We start from the raw sequence: 19,716 nt of genomic DNA, 5'->3' as shown, positions 1-19,716 counted from the left end.
GCTGACCCACTCCCACAGGCACAGGGAGCTATCTCCAGAGGCACAGGCTGTGGATGGGGGCCAGCTGGCAAAGGCATCAGCAAGACAGAACTGCCAGAGACAGGAGGTGACCCAAGGAAGGAGGAGGAGGAGGACAGGGAATTAACTTGCAGTGTTTTCCACTAAAACACTACAGCTTCTTCCTCTTCAGTTGCCACTTTCAGATCACCTAATGCCCAAGCCCTGGCATTGCTTTAGGCCTGTGGATGCCAGCAGCCCAAAGGAAAAACAAGGCAGAGCCCCGCAGCCCCTTGTTCACTCCCAGCACAGCATCAGCCACAGGCAGACCTGCTCCAAAGAGCAGGCAAAGGGCTGCCCTGATCCTTGGAATCTACACCATGGGTATCCAAGGATGCTCGGCTCCTGTCAGGACCAGGACACTGCTGTCACCAACTGCAAACACACCTGGCCTTGCTCTCCAAACATGCAAATCCTCCTCAGTTCTGATCCCTCAGGTACAACTCCTTTCCCACCACCTCCTCTCGCATCACAAACATTCTGGTCAGTCAGTCAAGGAAACAGATAGCAAAAAGCAAAATCTCAACTAATCTTTGTGGCTGAAGAAAGAGCTGATTGTTTTTGCCTCTCTTTGAGCCTGCCCTATATCCTGTACTTCCCCAGTCCTCTTCACACCTTCTTCCTTTTATTGCTAGGGGGAAAAAAATCCTGGTCTCTGGGCTGTTTTGTTTAGCAAATGAGGGACATGGAAAGCACTAACCCTGGGCATCTGTCAGGAGGAGAGAGGTGCCTCTGTGTCTTCCAGACAGCCCTGAGGCACTGAGAGCAGCAGCCCAGAAGAGCTGGTGATGATTAAGGGTGGTTTTCAGTTTGGACAGAGGATGAATCTGTCTTCCTAATGAGGCCAGAGCCACGGGACACCTGCAGGAAGCTGAGGGGTGTTCCCAGCTAGCACAGCGTTAGGCTGGAGCTTATCTCCAGGTTGTATTAACCTCACGGAGTGGAATCCTGGAGAAGGCAAGATCCTGAAGATTTCTTGTGCTGGTAATTGTTAGGGAAGCCCTAAAACGAACTGAAAGGAAGGACAGGGAAGAATTAGACTCCAGTTGGGTGCAGGTTTTACTGGTTAAAGTTATTTGCTGCATCCAGTTGCTTCCCACCTTACACATCACAAGAAAGTGTCATCAGTGAAAAAAGATAGGAGCAGAGTCCCTTGTCCTCACGGCAGGTTGTTCCCCAGTCACAGGGGATGGAGACACACCAGCAGTTTAATTCCAGCCCATCAGCACAGCACGCAAAGGAAAACCTGAAGGCACAGGGCACTGTCCGAGAAATAGCTGCATACACATTTCCTTGCACAGGGAAAACGTTCCTGCCTGCCATTATGGGCCTAACGTGGGAATGGATGTGGAGCTCAGCTTGCAAAGCTGCTACAGGATAATAAAAAAAGAGTACATCACAAACCATTTTTTAAACACTTACTCTGCTGACAAAGCAGAGATTTTTTTCCCCCCTTTTCATCTGGAATAGCACATCCTAAGGAGGCAACCCAGAACAGCCACACAAAAATTATTCAAGGATAGTGAATCTGTGCTGGGTGAGAAGAAAACACAGATCCCTGCAGAATTCTTGACCCACCATCTTAAAACTAACAGTCACCATGGACACACACTGATCTTAAGGCTGCAGCTCTAAAACTGAGACTTAAGATCTGCCACACATTTCCTGCATCACCTCAGGGAAGACTTGTGTGCTGGTTTTCTGAAGTTGTTCAGCATGCTATGAAGCTCTCAGAAGCTCTTCACCCCATCTGTAAGAGGATAATAATTCCCCCTCTCCCCTTCATTTCACTTGTTTATTTCAACAGTAAGATAGTCAGGAATGAGACTGCTCCTCCTTATCTTCCACATCCAGCACCACGCACAATGGAGCCTTGATCTGGGCTGGAACGCCCGAGCACAACTGCGACACCAATAACGAGTGATAGGAACTGAATCCAGCAAAGCACCCTAAGTCCAGAGCTGGCTCAGCAATCCTCCAGGCAGGCACAGTGAGACCCTGAATTAAACCCACTAAACTCAAAACCAGCGGAGAAACAGGGCAAGCAGCAACACAGGGAGGATGAACCAGACACGAACATTTCCACCGGTGAAAAATATTGCAGGGAGAGAGAGAGAGCTCGATATGGATGCTGTAAACACCCCACCCAATGCCCTCACTTTAAACGTGCTGCTTCAATCTGAGCATTTCTCAATCTGGTCCTTGGGCTGATTTTGACTTGTGGGCCCAAAGGGGATTTGTGTTTGCTGTACCAGCTAGCAAGGCAGGCAGAGAGAAAAGAGTCCTCAGGAATGGGGGAAATCTGGGGCTGGGGAGGAGCTGAGCATGCACTGAGCTCAGCTTTGGTCTGATAAGTTTATCAAGCACTGCCGGCTGCTAACTGTCAGCAGGGGAAGGGAGCCTGTTAGGGAGGAGGAACAGCTCCCAGGGCAAGATAGGACAGCCCAGGCCTTATCAGAGTGCCTGAGCCAAAGAGGGAACTGGAGAGTGAGCACTTTCCAACCACTTCATCTGAACAACAGACAGATTGGCAGGAAAGGCCTGTCAGCCCTTTGCCTCTGCCACCCAGGCAGCCCTCATCCATGCAAATAACCCGGGTAAGTGCAGCCTGGGAGCTGCGAGTGTGGACACAGGGGCCTGAGGGAGTGCACGGGGAAGGTTTTCTTAGGAGCATTGCCCAGTGGGAGAGTCAGATTTACAACAAACATTTCAGATGCTTACTGAGCCAGCTGCTCCTGTTCAGGGCCCAGAGCAGCACTTCTACCCTGTGCTGCCTTCCCTAAGTGTTGGGAGGGGGGTCTACCCCTTCACAGTTGCACCAGCCACTAAGGTTTGGTGCACAGATAATTGCTCTGTCTCTGAAAAATAGTAAAAACCCCTGAGTGAATAGAAGGGGGAAAATCCTGACCACTCCCATCTGAGCTGTAAAAGCATGAGCCAGCAAATATCCCTTCACATCTTCTCCTAGGGCAGCAATAACTAAATCAGTACAGCTGAGATCATACCAGGGACACCCTCCTGTGTTTGGATGAGCTCAGCTGGACCTGTGCAAGCTCCCTGTACGTACACCTCAGCCATGACAGAGAGATTCCTGCAGGGCACATCCTCTGCTTGGTTTCCCTGATGAGGTTGGGCCATGCAGGATGAACCAGTGTCATGCCTGCAGCTTTAACACATTTCTTTAGCCCGCCAGAGCACGCTGTTATCAGGTCACTGCTCATCCAGACCATATGGACAGCCCTCATCCTGCATCCCACCACCTTTGCTTCATCCTGGTGTCTTGGCTCCTGCCTGTACCTGAGGATTTTACTGAGAGATGCAAGCCCTGCCCCAGTGCTGGGAGGATGTGCTCATCCTTGGCTGCCTTGGTGCAGGTGCTATCCCCAGCTCCCCGTGGGATATGAGGCAGGAAACCTTCAGCAGTAGTTCAGGAGATCTCTGCTGTGAGCTGGTGACTCAAAGGCTCCCTTTCTGATAAGAAACATACCTAGGAAGAGATTTTTCTGCTCCTAAAGCGCATATCTAAACCAGGGCTGAAGTCCTGCCCTGTATGCACCTACTTCTCTCCCTAAAGAGAGGGAGCCCAGTATCTGCAGGCATCTAAAGTTACATGAGCTGAGTCACAGCCCTGTGGTTTCTGCACCACTCTCAGGCCGAGTTTCTCACAGCTGATTCTGCTCCAGCCCATAATCTACAGTTCTCCAGGTCATGAGCAACCTCTAAGCCATTTAATTCCCCTGTGCATCAAGGGCTCCTCAGCAAGCTCCAACAGCCACATTCAGCACCAGCCAACACAATTCTGACATTCAAGGCTTCCTCGTGAAGGATGAGGGGTTTGCAAACCCATGCTTATTGATTCTGCCTTCCTCTTGAAGAATTTTAAAGCAATGGGGCTTTATCTTACACCCCAGGCTCTTCCATATTAGGAGCTTTGGTGGGATTTTTAGCAGTGGTCAAGTCCACTGGTTTTTTCTCTTTATAAAATAGAAGTTATCTCTTGTCTCAGTTGAGGAAGGGGAAGTTGGAGATGACAGAGCATTCCTGTTCCTGAAAGGGCCCCATCCTGAGAGTGTGGACAGGGTGAAGCAGTGTGTCAGTCAGACATCCCTGCTTCAACTCCTTGTTTAGATCCAGCCTGTAACAGCTTCAAGGTCTGTTGATAAGAGCAAGGTAAAATTCCTGCACATGCACAGCAATACACTGGAGTGGCATTGTGAAAAATCCCACAAAAACCCCATAAAGCATCAAAGCAAGGTCTCTTCATTGAGATCTGCCAACCTGCATTGTTCACCTTAAAATATTTGCCCAAATTTGAGTAGGATGGTGAGAGATGGAACTTAGGTCAGCTGGACTTGCAGTCTTGTTTGTTAACCAACTCTTTATCTTACCTCCTTGAAGCATTAAAGCTAAATAGAACATCCCAAGTTAAAACTCTTTTCTTAGGAAAAGTACCATGTACTATTGGTAAGACTTTATTTCTGAATTCTGTATGATGCTTATGACATATGCACAGAATTCAGTTTCTCATGTCTTAAAGGCAGAGCTGTCAGGGCAGAAGACCTTGGGTTTCAGAGTGAGTGTGCATGAGACAGCTGAGGTTTCTCAGGTTACCTGGAATGCAGGGAAACAGCTGGAAAGTCAGAGAGCTGTGTCCCTGGGCCTGCTGCACAGTGCCACAACCGTGGTGGTGGAGAACTCAGCAAGATTAATGATCCTTTGCATTTGAATAGCTCATAGTGCCTAAGGATTTCAAAAGGGCACAACATCCAACAGTCAGCAGGATTTAGCCCCCAGCCTGCAAGTTCTCGCAGCATCATTATTAATTTTGCAGAAGATACAACACAAACTTTGTGGTTATCAGGAACAATAATTCCTGTTTTGGGGGTACCACCTCCTCATCCTCAATCCCAAAGTCCCCAGCAATCTTAGCTTGGAAGGGAATGTGGCTCAGGCCTTCAACTGAAGGGTTGTCACCTGCAAACCCTGAAGGCTGGATGTGGCTGTGGTTTTATCACTGGACACCAGCTGCCTCTACAGCTCTTGCCTCCTCCCCAATGAGTCAGCAAATCTTCTTCGAGGAGAAAAACAAGCACACAAGTGAACAAATCACAATGTCAGATTACAAAGATGAGCGGGGAAAAGCTGTGGCTACAATGAGGGAGATAAAAGTTGGTGAAGTTACACGAGCCAAGGGTGAGAATGCCCAATAAAGACAAGGCTGTTTTGAAGGGGAGCAATAATAATGTGAAAAAAAGTGTTGTAGTTCTGATACTTTACACTGTGAAACTTTGCTAAGAGTAAGAGAACACAATGTGGAAGGAAATGAAGCATATTCTACCCTCTACTATCTGGGCATTGCACAGGGCTGATAGGGATTCTTACTGGTATAGATGAGAACTGAAAAGTCCATTCTGGTTTACACTAGAACACAGTTCCCCTAAGCAAACTATTTTCAGAAGAGTTTCTGCTCTCTGTAACTAAGACTTCCAATAATCTGGAAGCCCCTTGCCAGGCACTTTGAATATCACTGTTCCTGGAAAAAATGCTCTGAAAGTCGTTTGGCATCCAAGGCATAGCAGAGGGCAGTTGGAAGTGATGTTTTAACTCCTGACAGCTTTGGCCACTGCACCATATTTTTATATCATAGCCCTTTTCCATGAAGGTTTTGTTTCCTGCTGCAGCCACTCTTGAGGTGAAACACAGGATGAGTGTAACAGCTCTACGGAACAGAAAATAAAAAAGAAACTCCAGCCAGACCTTAGCTAGGAGATGTAATATTTCCCCTAACGGCGTCCCACTCCACTCAGAGCCCAGATTTCCAAGACTGCCATGAAATCTTTGGGAAAATAAGTGTTTGGAATTTGTGGAGAGCTCATGCCATGTTTGGGGAATCTCTCTGCCAAGTGAGTCCTCCAATATCCGTGGGAGAGATGCAGTCTTCCCCTGGATTAAATGCAATACAAAAAGCACAAAAGGAAGAGGAGCTCAGGAACTGTGGACATATATGGGGTGAATAAACTGTTCCCAGAGGGAACAGGGTTTTGGGGTAGATACTTACACTGCCTGCTGCTCTTCCCTGCAAAAGACAGAACCACGGCACAACCCAGAGGCTTTCCCCTCAAGCTCACCCGGGATATCGTTGCTGTGTAAGTCGTATAAAGAGTGCTGGGGGTGTCTCCTTTAAAAGCATTTCGCTGTGCTGTGCTGCCACCTGCTTTCACAGGTCCGGGAGTCTCCCCTCAGCTCTGACAGTACTCATCTGTGCTCTAGAACTCCCGTGCCAGCACACCAGAAAAGGGGAGAACTTATCACCATGTTCCAATGTTTAAGGGTGGCTACAGGGAAGATGGAGACTCCATTTTTAGGAGGAGTCACACGAAAAAAATGAGGGGTAGTGGGTACAAGTTACTCCTGGGGAGATTACGACTGGATGCAAGAGGACAATTTTTCACAATGAGAACGATCAGTCATTGGAATAATCTCCCCAGGGAAGGGGTGCATTCCCCAACACTGGGCACTTCTCAGATCAGCTGGACAGGGTGCTGGGCTGTCTAATCTAGACTGTGCTTTTGCCAAGGGAGGTTGGACCAGCTGATCCCTTGAGATCCCTTCCAAACTGGTATTCTTTGATTCCATTAAAGTGTGCTACTGCTGCACCCTGCAGGCTGAAAACAGTTCTTTTAGTATTAATCACAACTTCTAAGCCAGGCTTATGGTTTCGTGGGGTGAGGCTAGCTCCTGGGTATTTGGGACTGGTTCTGTTTCCACCCCATCCCAGAGCTCTCACAGAAGGAACACACCCAGCTGCCACCTTGCTGGGATGAGTAGGAGGAAGAAGAGAAGCTGTAACAGACACACAGGCAAGCCACCAGCCCTGACTCAAAGACCCCACAGCGGTGGGGGACACAGGGCTCAGCTGTGCCAGAGATGTCCCACAGGCTGGATCCCCATGGGAAAGGGAGAGCTCAGGAACAGGGGGGAGATGGGCTGGAGACCTTCGCCTGCTGAAGCTGCTGCCTTGTTCTGTTTTATCCCTCTAGACTGGCACAACAGAAGAGGCACAGGGAGAAACTGCCTGGCAGTGGCCACCTCAGAAAAATCCAGTTGAGGTGAGGGGACCTGGGGATGTGGTGAAGAGCACTGCCCCTCCTGGCACACCTCACACATCCTGGGATGCAGCGAGCCCAGCTTTCTACCAGGAATTGGAGCCATGTGTTCCTGTGCCCTCTAGCCCTTACTGGCTTTGCCAGAAGAACAATCTGGGGGATCTCCCACAAGAAACATCTTTCATTTTCTCACTGTTGGCCTTCATCTTCAATTTTTAAAGGAAAAAAAATCCTAATGGCATTTCCCTCTTGCATTGCCCCTTGGTACAGAGCTTGGGCCAAAGCTAAATGAACCCATTTGTCACTCAGCTGAGTCCCTTCTCTTCTGAAATCTGGAGCACAAACTTCATTTTCCCATGTTCCAGTGAGAGCCCCAAGTCTGTGTGAGCCACAGGCAGAGTGCAATCCTGATCCCTTCCCTGTTTCCTAGAGAGGGATATAACAATTTCCAGTTTTGTGTTGAGAACCTGATTTGCCTCAGCAGGGCCTGCCACTCACACAATGCCATCTTTGTGAGCTTGGATGATGAAGAAATCTCAACTAAACCCCTGGATGATGCTGTCCAGAACTGGAGGAAAGTGTGCACCAATCCCGTGGATAAATTGGTGTCTACATTTTCATAATTACTGGCTAATGAGTCCTCTAGGAAGCTCAACAAGCTCTCAAGAGAGAGGCAGGAATTCAAATGAGCTGGTAATACACTAGAGAAGAAGAAGAATAACAGAGAATTTGCATTCCCAAATCTCTCTAAGTGTGGGTAGTAAGGTTTGACCAGGGTGGTGGCCATGTGGAAAAAAGAAAAGATACCTGAGAGGGTTTGGCCTCCAGCCCACACAAACAGCACCTGCAGGGCTCTCACACAGCCATGGCCATCTACCTCAGCCATGGACTGGCCTCGGGCTACTGAAGGACAAGGGTGTGGAGGCTGCCCTGGTCCAGCTCCAAGCCAAGCCTGGCCCATGGCATTGGCACGCACCTGCACTCCTGGCTATATAAATACAGGCCTCCAGCTGGGGCTGTGTCCTCAGGGCTGCTCTCGCCATGGCTCGCTGGCACATCCTGGTCTTGGCCCTGTGCTCCTACCTTGGGGTAGCCTGGGCTGCGACCGTAAGTACAAAGGCTGTGTTTGCACCCAAAGGCTGAAGGTTTTCTCCTTCTGCCATTTGTCTTTGGGACTGTGGGGGAATTGCTGCTGCCTGTCTGCTCCAAAGGGCACCTGCAGGACACCTGCACAGCTCCAGTGGCACCTGGGGGCTTTCCATAAGGGACCAAGGGTGTGGATGGGGAGGGTGGGATGTGAGTGGGTCTGTACAGGGGCCTGGCCAGGGCAAGGTGTGGGTGCTGGAGACACAGGAAGCCAGAGTTATGAAGGACAAAGCACTGGATTTTCTCTTCTCCATGGTACCACCTGTAGCTGGGGGTGGTGCTCACCGAGGGAGGATTTGTGGAAGGCGAGAGTAAGAAACTGGGACTCTTTGGGAGCTACGTCGACATCTTCAGAGGGATTCCCTTTGCTGCCCCTCCAAAGACTCTGGAAGATCCCCAACCTCATCCTGGCTGGGATGGTAAGATCCAGCTTTTGAATGTCTTTGGTTTGGGGTTTTATTTTTGCTCCCCTCTCTTTAATCTGGTACATATGGGAAACAGTACAGCACATTACTCAGACTGGTCACAAAGGCTGGGGCGGCTTTGCTGCCTCTGCACTGGACTCAGAGAGGAAAGGATGGGTGGACAGACACCTTGCAACCAGAGAATGGAGCTGATGCCCTTGACTGGGACATGCTGTCTTCCCTTTCTCCTCTCAGGAACGTTGGAAGCAAAAACATTCAAAAAGCGCTGTATGCAAATGAAGCTGACACAGACTGATGTCCGCGGGAGTGAGGACTGTCTGTACCTGAACATCTGGATCCCTCAAGGGAGGAGAGAGAGTATGTGCTTGGCAGGGACCTGGGCAGGAGATCCCCACCTGCCTTTCCTGGGCAAATTTTTCTGGAGCATCTCTCAGCAGTTATGGTCCATAGTGGGCAGGTGCTGGGCAGTGATTTTCAGGGAGAAAGGTGGCAACTGTGTCAGACAACGTCCCTCACCTTCACCCTGTTGGGAGGCTCAGCCTCTTGTGCAGAGCAAGGACTTTTTTGGCCACGGGCTCTTACAGAGCATCAAGTCAGCTCCTGCCCAGGTGGAACGATGCTCAGGGAGGGGGTGAGGGGATGGAGGGGCAGCACCTTCCAGCTCTGTCGGGGCTCACTCTGCTCCTGTTCCGCTCCTCCCAGTCTCTACAAAGCTGCCCGTGATGGTTTTTATCTACGGTGGCGCCTTCCTAGTCGGAGGCAGCCAGGGAGCCAATTTCCTGGACAACTACCTGTACGATGGGGAGGAGATCGCAGTGCGGGGCAACGTCATCGTGGTGACCGTCAACTACCGCCTGGGGCCGCTGGGCTTCCTGAGCACCGGCGATGAAAACCTGCCAGGTACCTCTGCTGCTCGCTCTGTCCTGGATGCCCACTTTGTGATTTTTGCTGTGCCCCTGCTCACTGGTGGATGATCTCTCTGTCCTTCAGGGAACTACGGGCTCAAGGACCAGCACATGGCCATTGCCTGGGTGAAGAGGAACATCAAGGCCTTTGGGGGTGACCCAGACAACATCACCATCTTTGGGGAATCGGCCGGTGCCGTCAGCGTCTCCCTGCAGGTCAGTTGTCCTTGTCAGACCACAGCAGAGCCCCTTCTCTGTCAATCACTGAGAGTGCCCCTTGGTACTCATCTGCTTTCCTCCCCACCTGCTGTCCCATGAACGTCCTGCCCTGGCCAGGACAGCAATGCTCAGCCTCGGTGCTTTGTAGCAGCTCCTCCTTCTTCAGCTTCCTCAGTCCCACCACTGCAGCCATGTGTCCTGGGAAGAAACAGCCTCTACCTTCCATGTCCCCCTCCTCTGCTCCTCTTCTCAGCATCTCACCTTTGAACTTCAAATCCCAAGACTGCTGAACACCTCAAGACCTGGCAGTTTCCCTGGGACAGCTGCATGACCTGCAAGGCCATCTGCCTGGTTTGGCAGGCTGTGGTCTCCTCAGGAGTTTGTACCCAAAACCCTCTTGTCCCCATTTTGCCCCCCAGACGCTGTCTCCAAAGAACAAGGGCCTGTTCAAGAGAGCCATCAGCCAGAGTGGGGTTGGGGTGTGCAGCTGGGCCATCCAGAGGGACCCGCTCTTCTGGGCTAAAAAGGTAACGTGCAAGTCTTGCCTGAAGGACTATAGAAACCAAAAAAGCAATTCCCTAGAGGAGAGCATGGCTAGGAAGGGATTGGGCAGGAGCTGTGCCAGACAAAGCTGTGGAAAGTCACTGCTTTGAGATTAAAACCAAATATAATCTGTCTCTATAACAATTACCCCTGGCTTTGGGAGATAACACTAGGATGTTTTTCTGTCTCTTCTCCTGCAGCTTGGAGAAAAGGTGGGCTGCTCCACAGACAACACCACCATCTTGGCCAACTGCCTGCGCAGCTCTGATCCCAAAACTTTGACACTGGCCTACCACCTGCAGCTGACCAACCTGCCCAGTAAGTCCCCCAGCCTGTGCTCTGGTCAATCACCCACCCTGGGCTCCCCAACCTCTTGGCAGGACACTGGGTTGACTGCCAGGAGTGATACTTGTGCCCTTCAGAAAAGGGACAATAATGACAGCTCTTGCAGCCACCTTTCTGCAGGCAGGTGCACATTGCAGCAGATGAATGCTGCCCACCTCAGCCTGTTCTTGGGCTATGCCAGACCACTCATCTGTGTTTCCTCAGCTCCTAACAGACTCTGCTCTTGTCTCCTGCTGCAGTGCCCCTGGTGCACACCCTCGCCCTCACTCCTGTCGTCGATGGGGATTTCCTCCCAGACATGCCAGAGAAGCTCTTTGCCAACGCTGCCGACATCGACTACCTGGCCGGGGTCAATAACATGGATGGGCACATCTTTGCCGGCGTGGATTTACCTGCCATCAACCGCCCGCTGGTGAAAATCACTGCGTGAGTGACAGATGCCCTTGGAGCCCTCAACAGGAGCCATCTTCTCTCCAGTGTAGCTCCCAAGCCCCAGCGACTCAGGCTTGAGCGGACAGGGCACAGCCTTCATAACAGGATGTCGCTCCAAGCCTGGGTGCCCAGGCCTTGTGTTGCCAAGTCCAGAGCCCTCAAGAGAAGGGACCAGGCAAGACCCCTGCCTGACCTGAAGCTGCTGGTCTGTAATTAATTAATGTCACTTGTCTTTTCAGGGAGCAGGTGTATGATTTGATCAAAGGCCTCACTGTGGACAGGGGCGAGGCTGGAGCCAACGCCACCTACAACATCTACACACAGAGCTGGGGTGACAAACCCAGTCAGGAGGTCATGAAGAAGACAGTGGTGGACCTGGTCACTGACTACATCTTCCTGATTCCCACACAGTGGGCACTGAACCTGCACCTGCAGAATGCCCAGTGAGCAGCTCAGCCCTGGCAGGAACCCTAAGCCGACCTGGGGGGATGAGGAGTGGCTTAAGAGGGCTCTGCTGTCCCCTCACAGCTGCTTATCCAGTCCCTTTTATTTCCCAGGAGTGGCAAGACCTACAGCTACGTGTTCTCCCAGCCGTCCCGCATGCCTGTCTACCCCAGCTGGGTCGGGGCAGACCATGCTGATGACCTGCAGTACGTGTTTGGGAAGCCCTTTGCCACCCCCCTGGGCTACCTGCCCAAGCACAGGACCGTCTCAAAGGCCATGATTGCTTACTGGACCAATTTTGCCAGGAGCGGGTGAGTGATTTGTGCTGTGATGCAGCGCTTCAAGGTGCTGCTTTCACCCAGTAACTTTTCAGGATCATTCCCAGAAGTTCTCTGTCTTGGTGTTGTGAGCAGGGGTCTATGTCTCACAGTGCTGGAGTTTGCTCTGGGTTCTCCTCATCCATAGCACACTTGGGGAGGGGAGAGGCATTTTCATAACTCGTGATCTCTGCCTCCACTTGATGAGGTTTACTCCTGAATCCTGGTGTTCAGGCAGGATGTAAGTCCCTGTGTGGAGCCAGGGATGATGCCAGTGGGGACTGAGGGAGGAGATTGCAGGTCATCAACTGCCTCCTGGCAGGCAGAATTCCTATTGCTTGTGCCAGTGTCAAACGCTGTGTGTGCATGCACCTGAACTGCGTCCCCAAGCTGCCCTGATATAAAACTGAACCTCTGTGTCTCCTTTTGCCCCAGTGATCCCAACAAAGGCCATTCGGACGTGCCCGTTTCCTGGCCAGCCTACAGCAACAAGGGCAAGTACTACCTGGATATCAACAACGAGATGAACAAAAACTCTGTGAAGCAGGACCTGAGATCTGAGTATGTTTCCTTCTGGAACTCGGTCTATCGGCAGCTGCCGCAGGTCGCCAACATCTCCCAGTCGGAGTTAATGTTCTGAACACTTAAAAGATAGTTCATTAAAGGCTTGCTTGTAACTGAGTGACTCTGGTTCTCTGTGTGTTTGCCATGACAGGATTTTCTTGCCAACATTAAGGTCAGGCAGGAAAGGACATCCATTCTGTAGGCAGTGTGTGTTCCCTGGCTGTGACCCCCTGATATCCCAGGGAAGCTGCTGTCAGCTGGGGTCCAATCTCTCCCTGCCCAGCTGGCTGTTGGCCCTGAGGCTGTTTTTCCTCTTTGCCCCTGTGAGCCCAGGCAGGACAGCCCCAATCCTGACCTGTCCTCTGGATTTCCCTGTGTTACCATCAAGGTCCCTGCTGCTATCAACCAGATCTTAGAGAGCTAAAGGTGCAACAAGTGAATGGAAACCAGTCCTGACCTGCTGTTGATCTTGCACTGACATTGCTCAGGAACTGATGGGGCAGAATAAATCCATGGGGGATGTGATTCCCCACTGGTTTTAGGGCAGAGGCTGGGCTGAATTGGGCTGAGGAGCTGCAGCTCTGACCAGGGCAGGACAAGGAGCACAACTTTCCACAAACCTTGTTCACCACATGTCGCCATCCACACACAAGTGCTGGACCTGACCTGTCCAGGCTCTGGTACCCTGTGGTGGGAGCAGGTGGGCTCAGCCGTGCTGGAGCTGCCCCACAGGCCATGGCTGATGTGGAGAACCCAGGGCTGGTGGGGGACATTGGGGCCATGCTGTGGCTGCTGGGAGGAGAGCACGGGGTGTCACAGGTGATGGGACCCCTGTGTGTGTGTGTTGAGGTTCTCCATGCAGAGGAGCTGTAGGGTGGGGAGCCCAGCCCTGGGGTGAGCCAGGGTCAGGGAGCCCCTGCAGTGGAACCAGCCTCCTGCCTGCTTCCAGTGGGATGGAGCCAAGGGCAGGGCTTCCAGAAATCAATGCCATGTGTTCCTGTGCAGTCCTGGCTCTGATTTGCTTTGCCAGAAGAACAATCTGGGAGATCTCCCACAAGAAACATCTTTCATGTTCTCACTGTTGGCCTTCACCAGCACTTTTTAAAGGAAGATTTCCAGATTGAGTTGGTACCTACAGTTCTCTCTTGCTTTGCCCCTGTCCCATGAGTAGCTGTGATAGCTCCAGGAGAGCAAATGCAGAGGGTGAAGCCTTTAGTGCTCCAACACATTTCATACAGATCAGTCCCAAGTGCTGGAGGGTTTTCTGCCAGCCAGGGCAGAGCTCCTCTGTCAGTGTGCAAATGGATGTAGCTTTGAATGGATTTTAAAAAAATTTTCTTTTCTTCAGTGGTGCCATGAGTGGTTTTATGGTACCAGTGTGTGATTAAGGGACATTGGGCCAAAGTTAAACCAACCCATTGCTCACCTGGCTGAGTCTCTTTTTAGAAGTCTGGAACACAAACTCCATTTTTGCGTGTTCCCATGAAGATTCTCATTACACCATAAAACACACAGGAATCCTTTCCTTCTTTCCATCTCTTATCAACAGATGTTCTACCAGCCCTGTGATTGAATGTGGAAAGGAATTGCACACTGACAGATGAGTTTTCTGTTGGAGATAAATTTCAAAGCTATTGTTTGCATCCTGCCCATTCCCCTCTCTCTCTGACAAACACAACAAGCAGTGGAGATGATAAAGAGCAGCTGGCATGAGCCTGCAGAGGTATGAGGAGGAAGGAGACTTGAAGCCTTCAGATGGGTGTGACAATGAAATGGAAACAGAAATTCTGGCCTATGTGTGAACTTCATGAGCAGTCTGGCTGCTGTTGGATAGAAGCAGCTTTGAGGCTTGCTGTCAGTTTGAGTCTTGTACATTCCCCAGTGTGTTACGAGTACAAGGCTTCTCCTAGGTTGCCAATAATATGTTCTGCTGCATACCTTAATATGATTTCAGCCACCTGTGCTTGGGTGAGGCTTCTCAAGAATCCATCAGGTTTAATTTCTCAGGAATTTTGTCGGACTGAGCACTTCCTTTGGTTTGGCCTCCAGCCCACACAAACAGCACCTGCAGGGCTCTCACACAGCCATGGCCATCTACCTCAGCCATGGACTGGCCTCAGGCTACTGAAGGACAAGGGTGTGGAGGCTGCCCTGGTCCAGCTCCAAGCCAAGCCTGGCCCATGGCATTGGCACGCACCTGCACTCCTGGCTATATAAATACAGGCCTCCAGCTGGGGCTGTGTCCTCAGGGCTGCTCTCGCCATGGCTCGCTGGCACATCCTGGTCTTGGCCCTGTGCTCCTACCTTGGGGTAGCCTGGGCTGCGACCGTAAGTACAAAGGCTGTGTTTGCACCCAAAGGCTGAAGGTTTTCTCCTTCTGCCATTTGTCTTTGGGACTGTGGGGGAATTGCTGCTGCCTGTCTGCTCCAAAGGGCACCTGCAGGACACCTGCACAGCTCCAGTGGCACCTGGGGGCTTTCCATAAGGGACCAAGGGTGTGGATGGGGAGGGTGGGATGTGAGTGGGTCTGTACAGGGGCCTGGCCAGGGCAAGGTGTGGGTGCTGGAGACACAGGAAGCCAGAGTTATGAAGGACAAAGCACTGGATTTTCTCTTCTCCATGGTACCACCTGTAGCTGGGGGTGGTGCTCACCGAGGGAGGATTTGTGGAAGGCGAGAGTAAGAAACTGGGACTCTTTGGGAGCTACGTCGACATCTTCAGAGGGATTCCCTTTGCTGCCCCTCCAAAGAGACTGGAAGATCCCCAACCTCATCCTGGCTGGGATGGTAAGATCCAGCTTTTGAATGCCTTTGGTTTGGGGTTTTATTTTTGCTCCCCTCTCTTTAATCTGGTACATATGGGAAACAGTACAGCACATTACTCAGACTGGTCACAAAGGCTGGGGCGGCTTTGCTGCCTCTGCACTGGACTCAGAGAGGAAAGGATGGGTGGACAGACACCTTGCAACCAGAGAATGGAGCTGATGCCCTTGACTGGGACATGCTGTCTTCCCTTTCTCCTCTCAGGAACGCTGGAAGCAAAAACATTCAAAAAGCGCTGTATGCAAATGAAGCTGACACAGACTGATGTCCGCGGGAGTGAGGACTGTCTGTACCTGAACATCTGGATCCCTCAAGGGAGGAGAGAGAGTATGTGCTTGGCAGGGACCTGGGCAGGAGATCCCCACCTGCCTTTCCTGGGCAAATTTTTCTGGAGCATCTCTCAGCAGTTATGGTCCATAGTGGGCAGGTGCTGGGCAGTGATTTTCAGGGGGAAAGGTGGCAACTGTGTCAGACAACGTCCCTCACCTTCACCCTGTTGGGAGGCTCAGCCTCTTGTGCAGAGCAAGGACTTTTTTGGCCACGGGCTCTTACAGAGCATCAAGTCAGCTCCTGCCCAGGTGGAACGATGCTCAGGGAGGGGGTGAGGGGATGGAGGGGCAGCACCTTCCAGCTCTGTCGGGGCTCACTCTGCTCCTGTTCCGCTCCTCCCAGTCTCTACAAAGCTGCCCGTGATGGTTTTTATCTACGGTGGCGCCTTCCTAGTCGGAGGCAGCCAGGGAGCCAATTTCCTGGACAACTACCTGTACGATGGGGAGGAGATCGCAGTGCGGGGCAACGTCATCGTGGTGACCGTCAACTACCGCCTGGGGCCGCTGGGCTTCCTGAGCACCGGCGATGAAAACCTGCCAGGTACCTCTGCTGCTCGCTCTGTCCTGGATGCCCACTTTGTGATTTTTGCTGTGCCCCTGCTCACTGGTGGATGATCTCTCTGTCCTTCAGGGAACTACGGGCTCAAGGACCAGCACATGGCCATTGCCTGGGTGAAGAGGAACATCAAGGCCTTTGGGGGTGACCCAGACAACATCACCATCTTTGGGGAATCGGCCGGTGCCGTCAGCGTCTCCCTGCAGGTCAGTTGTCCTTGTCAGACCACAGCAGAGCCCCTTCTCTGTCAATCACTGAGAGTGCCCCTTGGTACTCATCTGCTTTCCTCCCCACCTGCTGTCCCATGAACGTCCTGCCCTGGCCAGGACAGCAATGCTCAGCCTCAGTGCTTTGTAGCAGCTCCTCCTTCTTCAGCTTCCTCAGTCCCACCACTGCAGCCATGTGTCCTGGGAAGAAACAGCCTCTACCTTCCATGTCCCCCTCCTCTGCTCCTCTTCTCAGCATCTCACCTTTGAACTTCAAATCCCAAGACTGCTGAACACCTCAAGACCTGGCAGTTTCCCTGGGACACGTGCACGACCCGCAAGGCCATCTGCCTGGTTTGGCAGGCTGTGGTCTCCTCAGGAGTTTGTACCCAAAACCCTCTTGTCCCCATTTTGCCCCCCAGACGCTGTCTCCAAAGAACAAGGGCCTGTTCAAGAGAGCCATCAGCCAGAGTGGGGTTGGGGTATGCAGCTGGGCCATCCAGAGGGACCCGCTCTTCTGGGCTAAAAAGGTAACGTGCAAGTCTTGCCTGAAGGACTATAGAAACCAAAAAAGCAATTCCCTAGAGGAGAGCATGGCTAGGAAGGGATTGGGCAGGAGCTGTGCCAGACAAAGCTGTGGAAAGTCACTGCTTTGAGATTAAAACCAAATATAATCTGTCTCTATAACAATTACCCCCGGCTTTGGGAGATAACACTAGGATGTTTTTCTGTCTCTTCTCCTGCAGCTTGGAGAAAAGGTGGGCTGCTCCACAGACAACACCACCATCTTGGCCAACTGCCTGCGCAGCTCTGATCCCAAAACTTTGACACTGGCCTACCACCTGCAGCTGACCAACCTGCCCAGTAAGTCCCCCAGCACATGATGTGGTCCATTACCCACCCTGGGCTCCCCAACCTCTTGGCAGGACACTGGGTTGACTGCCAGGAGTGATACTTGTGCCCTTCAGAAAAGGGACAATAATGACAGCTCTTGCAGCCACCTTTCTGCAGGCAGGTGCACATTGCAGCAGATGAATGCTGCCCACCATGCAATGGCAGCAGTGGCAGAGGGATTATCCAAGGGCTCTGCCTTGGCCTCAGAGCAACTGTTTGGGCTTCCTGTTCTGTGAAAGCAGCAAGAGCAACCCCAGAATACAGTTTGTAAATTAAAAAAAAAAGTTCACATCCCTGCTATTTCTATTTGAGTCGCTGGGTGGAGTGTAGGATCGCTGCTGCTTTTGCTGCCTGTGGGGACTCCTTTGCCAAGAAGATTCTCCTCCTGGTGCTCCTGGTCACAAACCACAGCGTTTAGCCTGGCTCAGAACAGAGAGTGTCTAAACCACTGCTGTGCAACTGCACAGTCTGGGGCTGGCTGTCCTGACAATCAGACAGCATGGCCAGGTGGGATGCAAAGTTCAGCTCTTTCCTATCTTTTTGGGGAAGGGATTTGCAGGAGGAGATGATTTATGGATGTTACCAGGTGGTGCTTGCCTGGCAGATCTCTTGCTTTTCTCCTTCAGCCATAGCCATGAGGTTTACACTGCATCTGGGTGACATCCTGCACATACTGAAGCCACTGCTCAAGCTGTCATTCACCTCAGCCTGTTTTCTCCCGAGCTATTTGAGTCATGGGCTATGCCAGACCACTCATCTGTGTTTCCTCAGCTCCTAACAGACTCTGCTCTTGTCTCCTGCTGCAGTGCCCCTGGTGCACACCCTCGCCCTCACTCCTGTCGTCGATGGGGATTTCCTCCCAGACATGCCAGAGAAGCTCTTTGCCAACGCTGCCGACATCGACTACCTGGCCGGGGTCAATAACATGGATGGGCACATCTTTGCCGGCGTGGATTTACCTGCCATCAACCGCCCGCTGGTGAAAATCACTGCGTGAGTGACAGATGCCCTTGGAGCCCTCAACAGGAGCCATCTTCTCTCCAGTGTAGCTCCCAAGCCCCAGCGACTCAGGCTTGAGCGGACAGGGCACAGCCTTCATAACAGGATGTCGCTCCAAGCCTGGGTGCCCAGGCCTTGTGTTGCCAAGTCTAGAGCCCTCAAGAGAAGGGACCAGGCAAGACCCCTGCCTGACCTGAAGCTGCTGGTCTGTAATTAATTAATGTCACTTGTCTTTTCAGGGAGCAGGTGTATGATTTGATCAAAGGCCTCACTGTGGACAGGGGCGAGGCTGGAGCCAACGCCACCTACAACATCTACACACAGAGCTGGGGTGACAAACCCAGTCAGGAGGTCATGAAGAAGACAGTGGTGGACCTGGTCACTGACTACATCTTCCTGATTCCCACACAGTGGGCACTGAACCTGCACCTGCAGAATGCCCAGTGAGCAGCTCAGCCCTGGCAGGAACCCTAAGCCGACCTGGGGGGATGAGGAGTGGCTTAAGAGGGCTCTGCTGTCCCCTCACAGCTGCTTATCCAGTCCCTTTTATTTCCCAGGAGTGGCAAGACCTACAGCTACGTGTTCTCCCAGCCGTCCCGCATGCCTGTCTACCCCAGCTGGGTCGGGGCAGACCATGCTGATGACCTGCAGTACGTGTTTGGGAAGCCCTTTGCCACCCCCCTGGGCTACCTGCCCAAGCACAGGACCGTCTCAAAGGCCATGATTGCTTACTGGACCAATTTTGCCAGGAGCGGGTGAGTGATTCCTATTCCACATTTGGGGCTTGATGCAGAATTTCAGGCTGCTGGTTTTGTCCAGTAAGTTTTCAGGATCATTCCCAGAAGCAGGGTGTTCCATGTCTGTATTTCTTATTCCTGAATCCTAATGTTCATACAAAATTTAAGTCCCTATGTGAAGCTGGGATGATGCCAGTGGGGACTGAGGGAGGAGATTGCAGGTCATCAACTGCCTCCTGGCAGGCAGAATTCCTATTGCTTGTGCCAGGGTCAACTCTCTCTTTTTTCTCACTTAAAGTCTCACTTGAGCAGACAAGGTTCCTGCCAAAAACCTCAAAACTGTGTTTCTGTGTCTCCTTTTGCCCCAGTGATCCCAACAAAGGCCATTCGGACGTGCCCGTTTCCTGGCCAGCCTACAGCGACAAGGGCAAGTACTACCTGGATATCAACAACGAGATGAACAAAAACTCTGTGAAGCAGGACCTGAGATCCCGGTTTGTGACCTTCTGGAACTCGGTCTATCGGCAGCTGCCGCAGGTCGCCAACATCTCCCAGTCGGAGTTAATGTTCTAAAGCTAAGAAAGAAATATAGTTTAGAGATCATTAAAGGCTTGCTTGTAACTGAGTGACTCTGGTTCTCTGTGTGTTTGCCATGACAGGAGTTTCTCGC

General features: G+C 51.8%; 2 protein-coding genes across 8 annotated transcripts; both read left to right on the top strand.

Annotated features, from left to right (window-relative positions):
• The first annotated feature begins 2,458 nt into the window (after window positions 1-2,458).
• LOC125336841 (bile salt-activated lipase-like) lies at window positions 2,459-12,620 on the top strand. 7 transcript variants are annotated; one of them, XM_048325917.1, is made up of 13 exons: window positions 2,460-2,654; window positions 5,739-7,166; window positions 7,648-8,270; window positions 8,578-8,728; window positions 8,969-9,091; window positions 9,437-9,634; window positions 9,725-9,855; window positions 10,278-10,385; window positions 10,602-10,719; window positions 10,986-11,172; window positions 11,418-11,621; window positions 11,736-11,933; window positions 12,375-12,620. In XM_048325917.1, the coding sequence occupies exons 3-13, from the start codon at window positions 8,205-8,207 to the stop codon at window positions 12,577-12,579; spliced, it is 1,689 nt and encodes a 562-aa protein (XP_048181874.1). In that variant the 5' UTR covers window positions 2,460-2,654; window positions 5,739-7,166; window positions 7,648-8,204; the 3' UTR covers window positions 12,580-12,620. The 7 variants fall into 7 exon arrangements, with proteins under 7 accessions (XP_048181871.1, XP_048181874.1, XP_048181875.1 ...); XM_048325914.1 differs by lacking the exon at window positions 7,648-8,270 and having other exon boundaries at window positions 2,459-2,654; window positions 7,098-7,166; XM_048325918.1 differs by lacking the exon at window positions 5,739-7,166.
• A 1,987-nt stretch (window positions 12,621-14,607) lies between these two features.
• On the top strand, window positions 14,608-19,671 carry CEL (carboxyl ester lipase). Its single transcript, XM_048325921.1, has 11 exons — window positions 14,608-14,831; window positions 15,139-15,289; window positions 15,530-15,652; window positions 15,998-16,195; window positions 16,286-16,416; window positions 16,839-16,946; window positions 17,163-17,280; window positions 18,117-18,303; window positions 18,549-18,752; window positions 18,867-19,064; window positions 19,415-19,671. The coding sequence occupies exons 1-11, from the start codon at window positions 14,766-14,768 to the stop codon at window positions 19,617-19,619; spliced, it is 1,689 nt and encodes a 562-aa protein (XP_048181878.1). The 5' UTR covers window positions 14,608-14,765; the 3' UTR covers window positions 19,620-19,671.
• Window positions 19,672-19,716: the final 45 nt, after the last annotated feature.

This window comes from Corvus hawaiiensis, chromosome 21 (assembly GCF_020740725.1).
Source record: "Corvus hawaiiensis isolate bCorHaw1 chromosome 21, bCorHaw1.pri.cur, whole genome shotgun sequence".
Taxonomy (NCBI): Eukaryota; Metazoa; Chordata; class Aves; order Passeriformes; family Corvidae; genus Corvus; species Corvus hawaiiensis.
Note: the sequence above shows the minus strand (reverse complement) of the source record. Positions and strands in the feature narration are given on the sequence as shown.

Coding starts and splice junctions, on each gene's coding strand:
- LOC125336841 (XM_048325914.1), top strand. Junction 10,720..10,985: donor GCAGCTGACCAACCTGCCCA/GTAAGTCCCCCA, acceptor CTCCTGCTGCAG/TGCCCCTGGTGCACACCCTC. Junction 11,173..11,417: donor CCGCTGGTGAAAATCACTGC/GTGAGTGACAGA, acceptor TTGTCTTTTCAG/GGAGCAGGTGTATGATTTGA.
- CEL (XM_048325921.1), top strand. CDS start 14,766: ATGGCTCGCTGGCACATCCTGGTCTTGGCCCTGTGCTCCTACCTTGGG. Junction 14,832..15,138: donor GGGTAGCCTGGGCTGCGACC/GTAAGTACAAAG, acceptor TACCACCTGTAG/CTGGGGGTGGTGCTCACCGA. Junction 18,304..18,548: donor CCGCTGGTGAAAATCACTGC/GTGAGTGACAGA, acceptor TTGTCTTTTCAG/GGAGCAGGTGTATGATTTGA.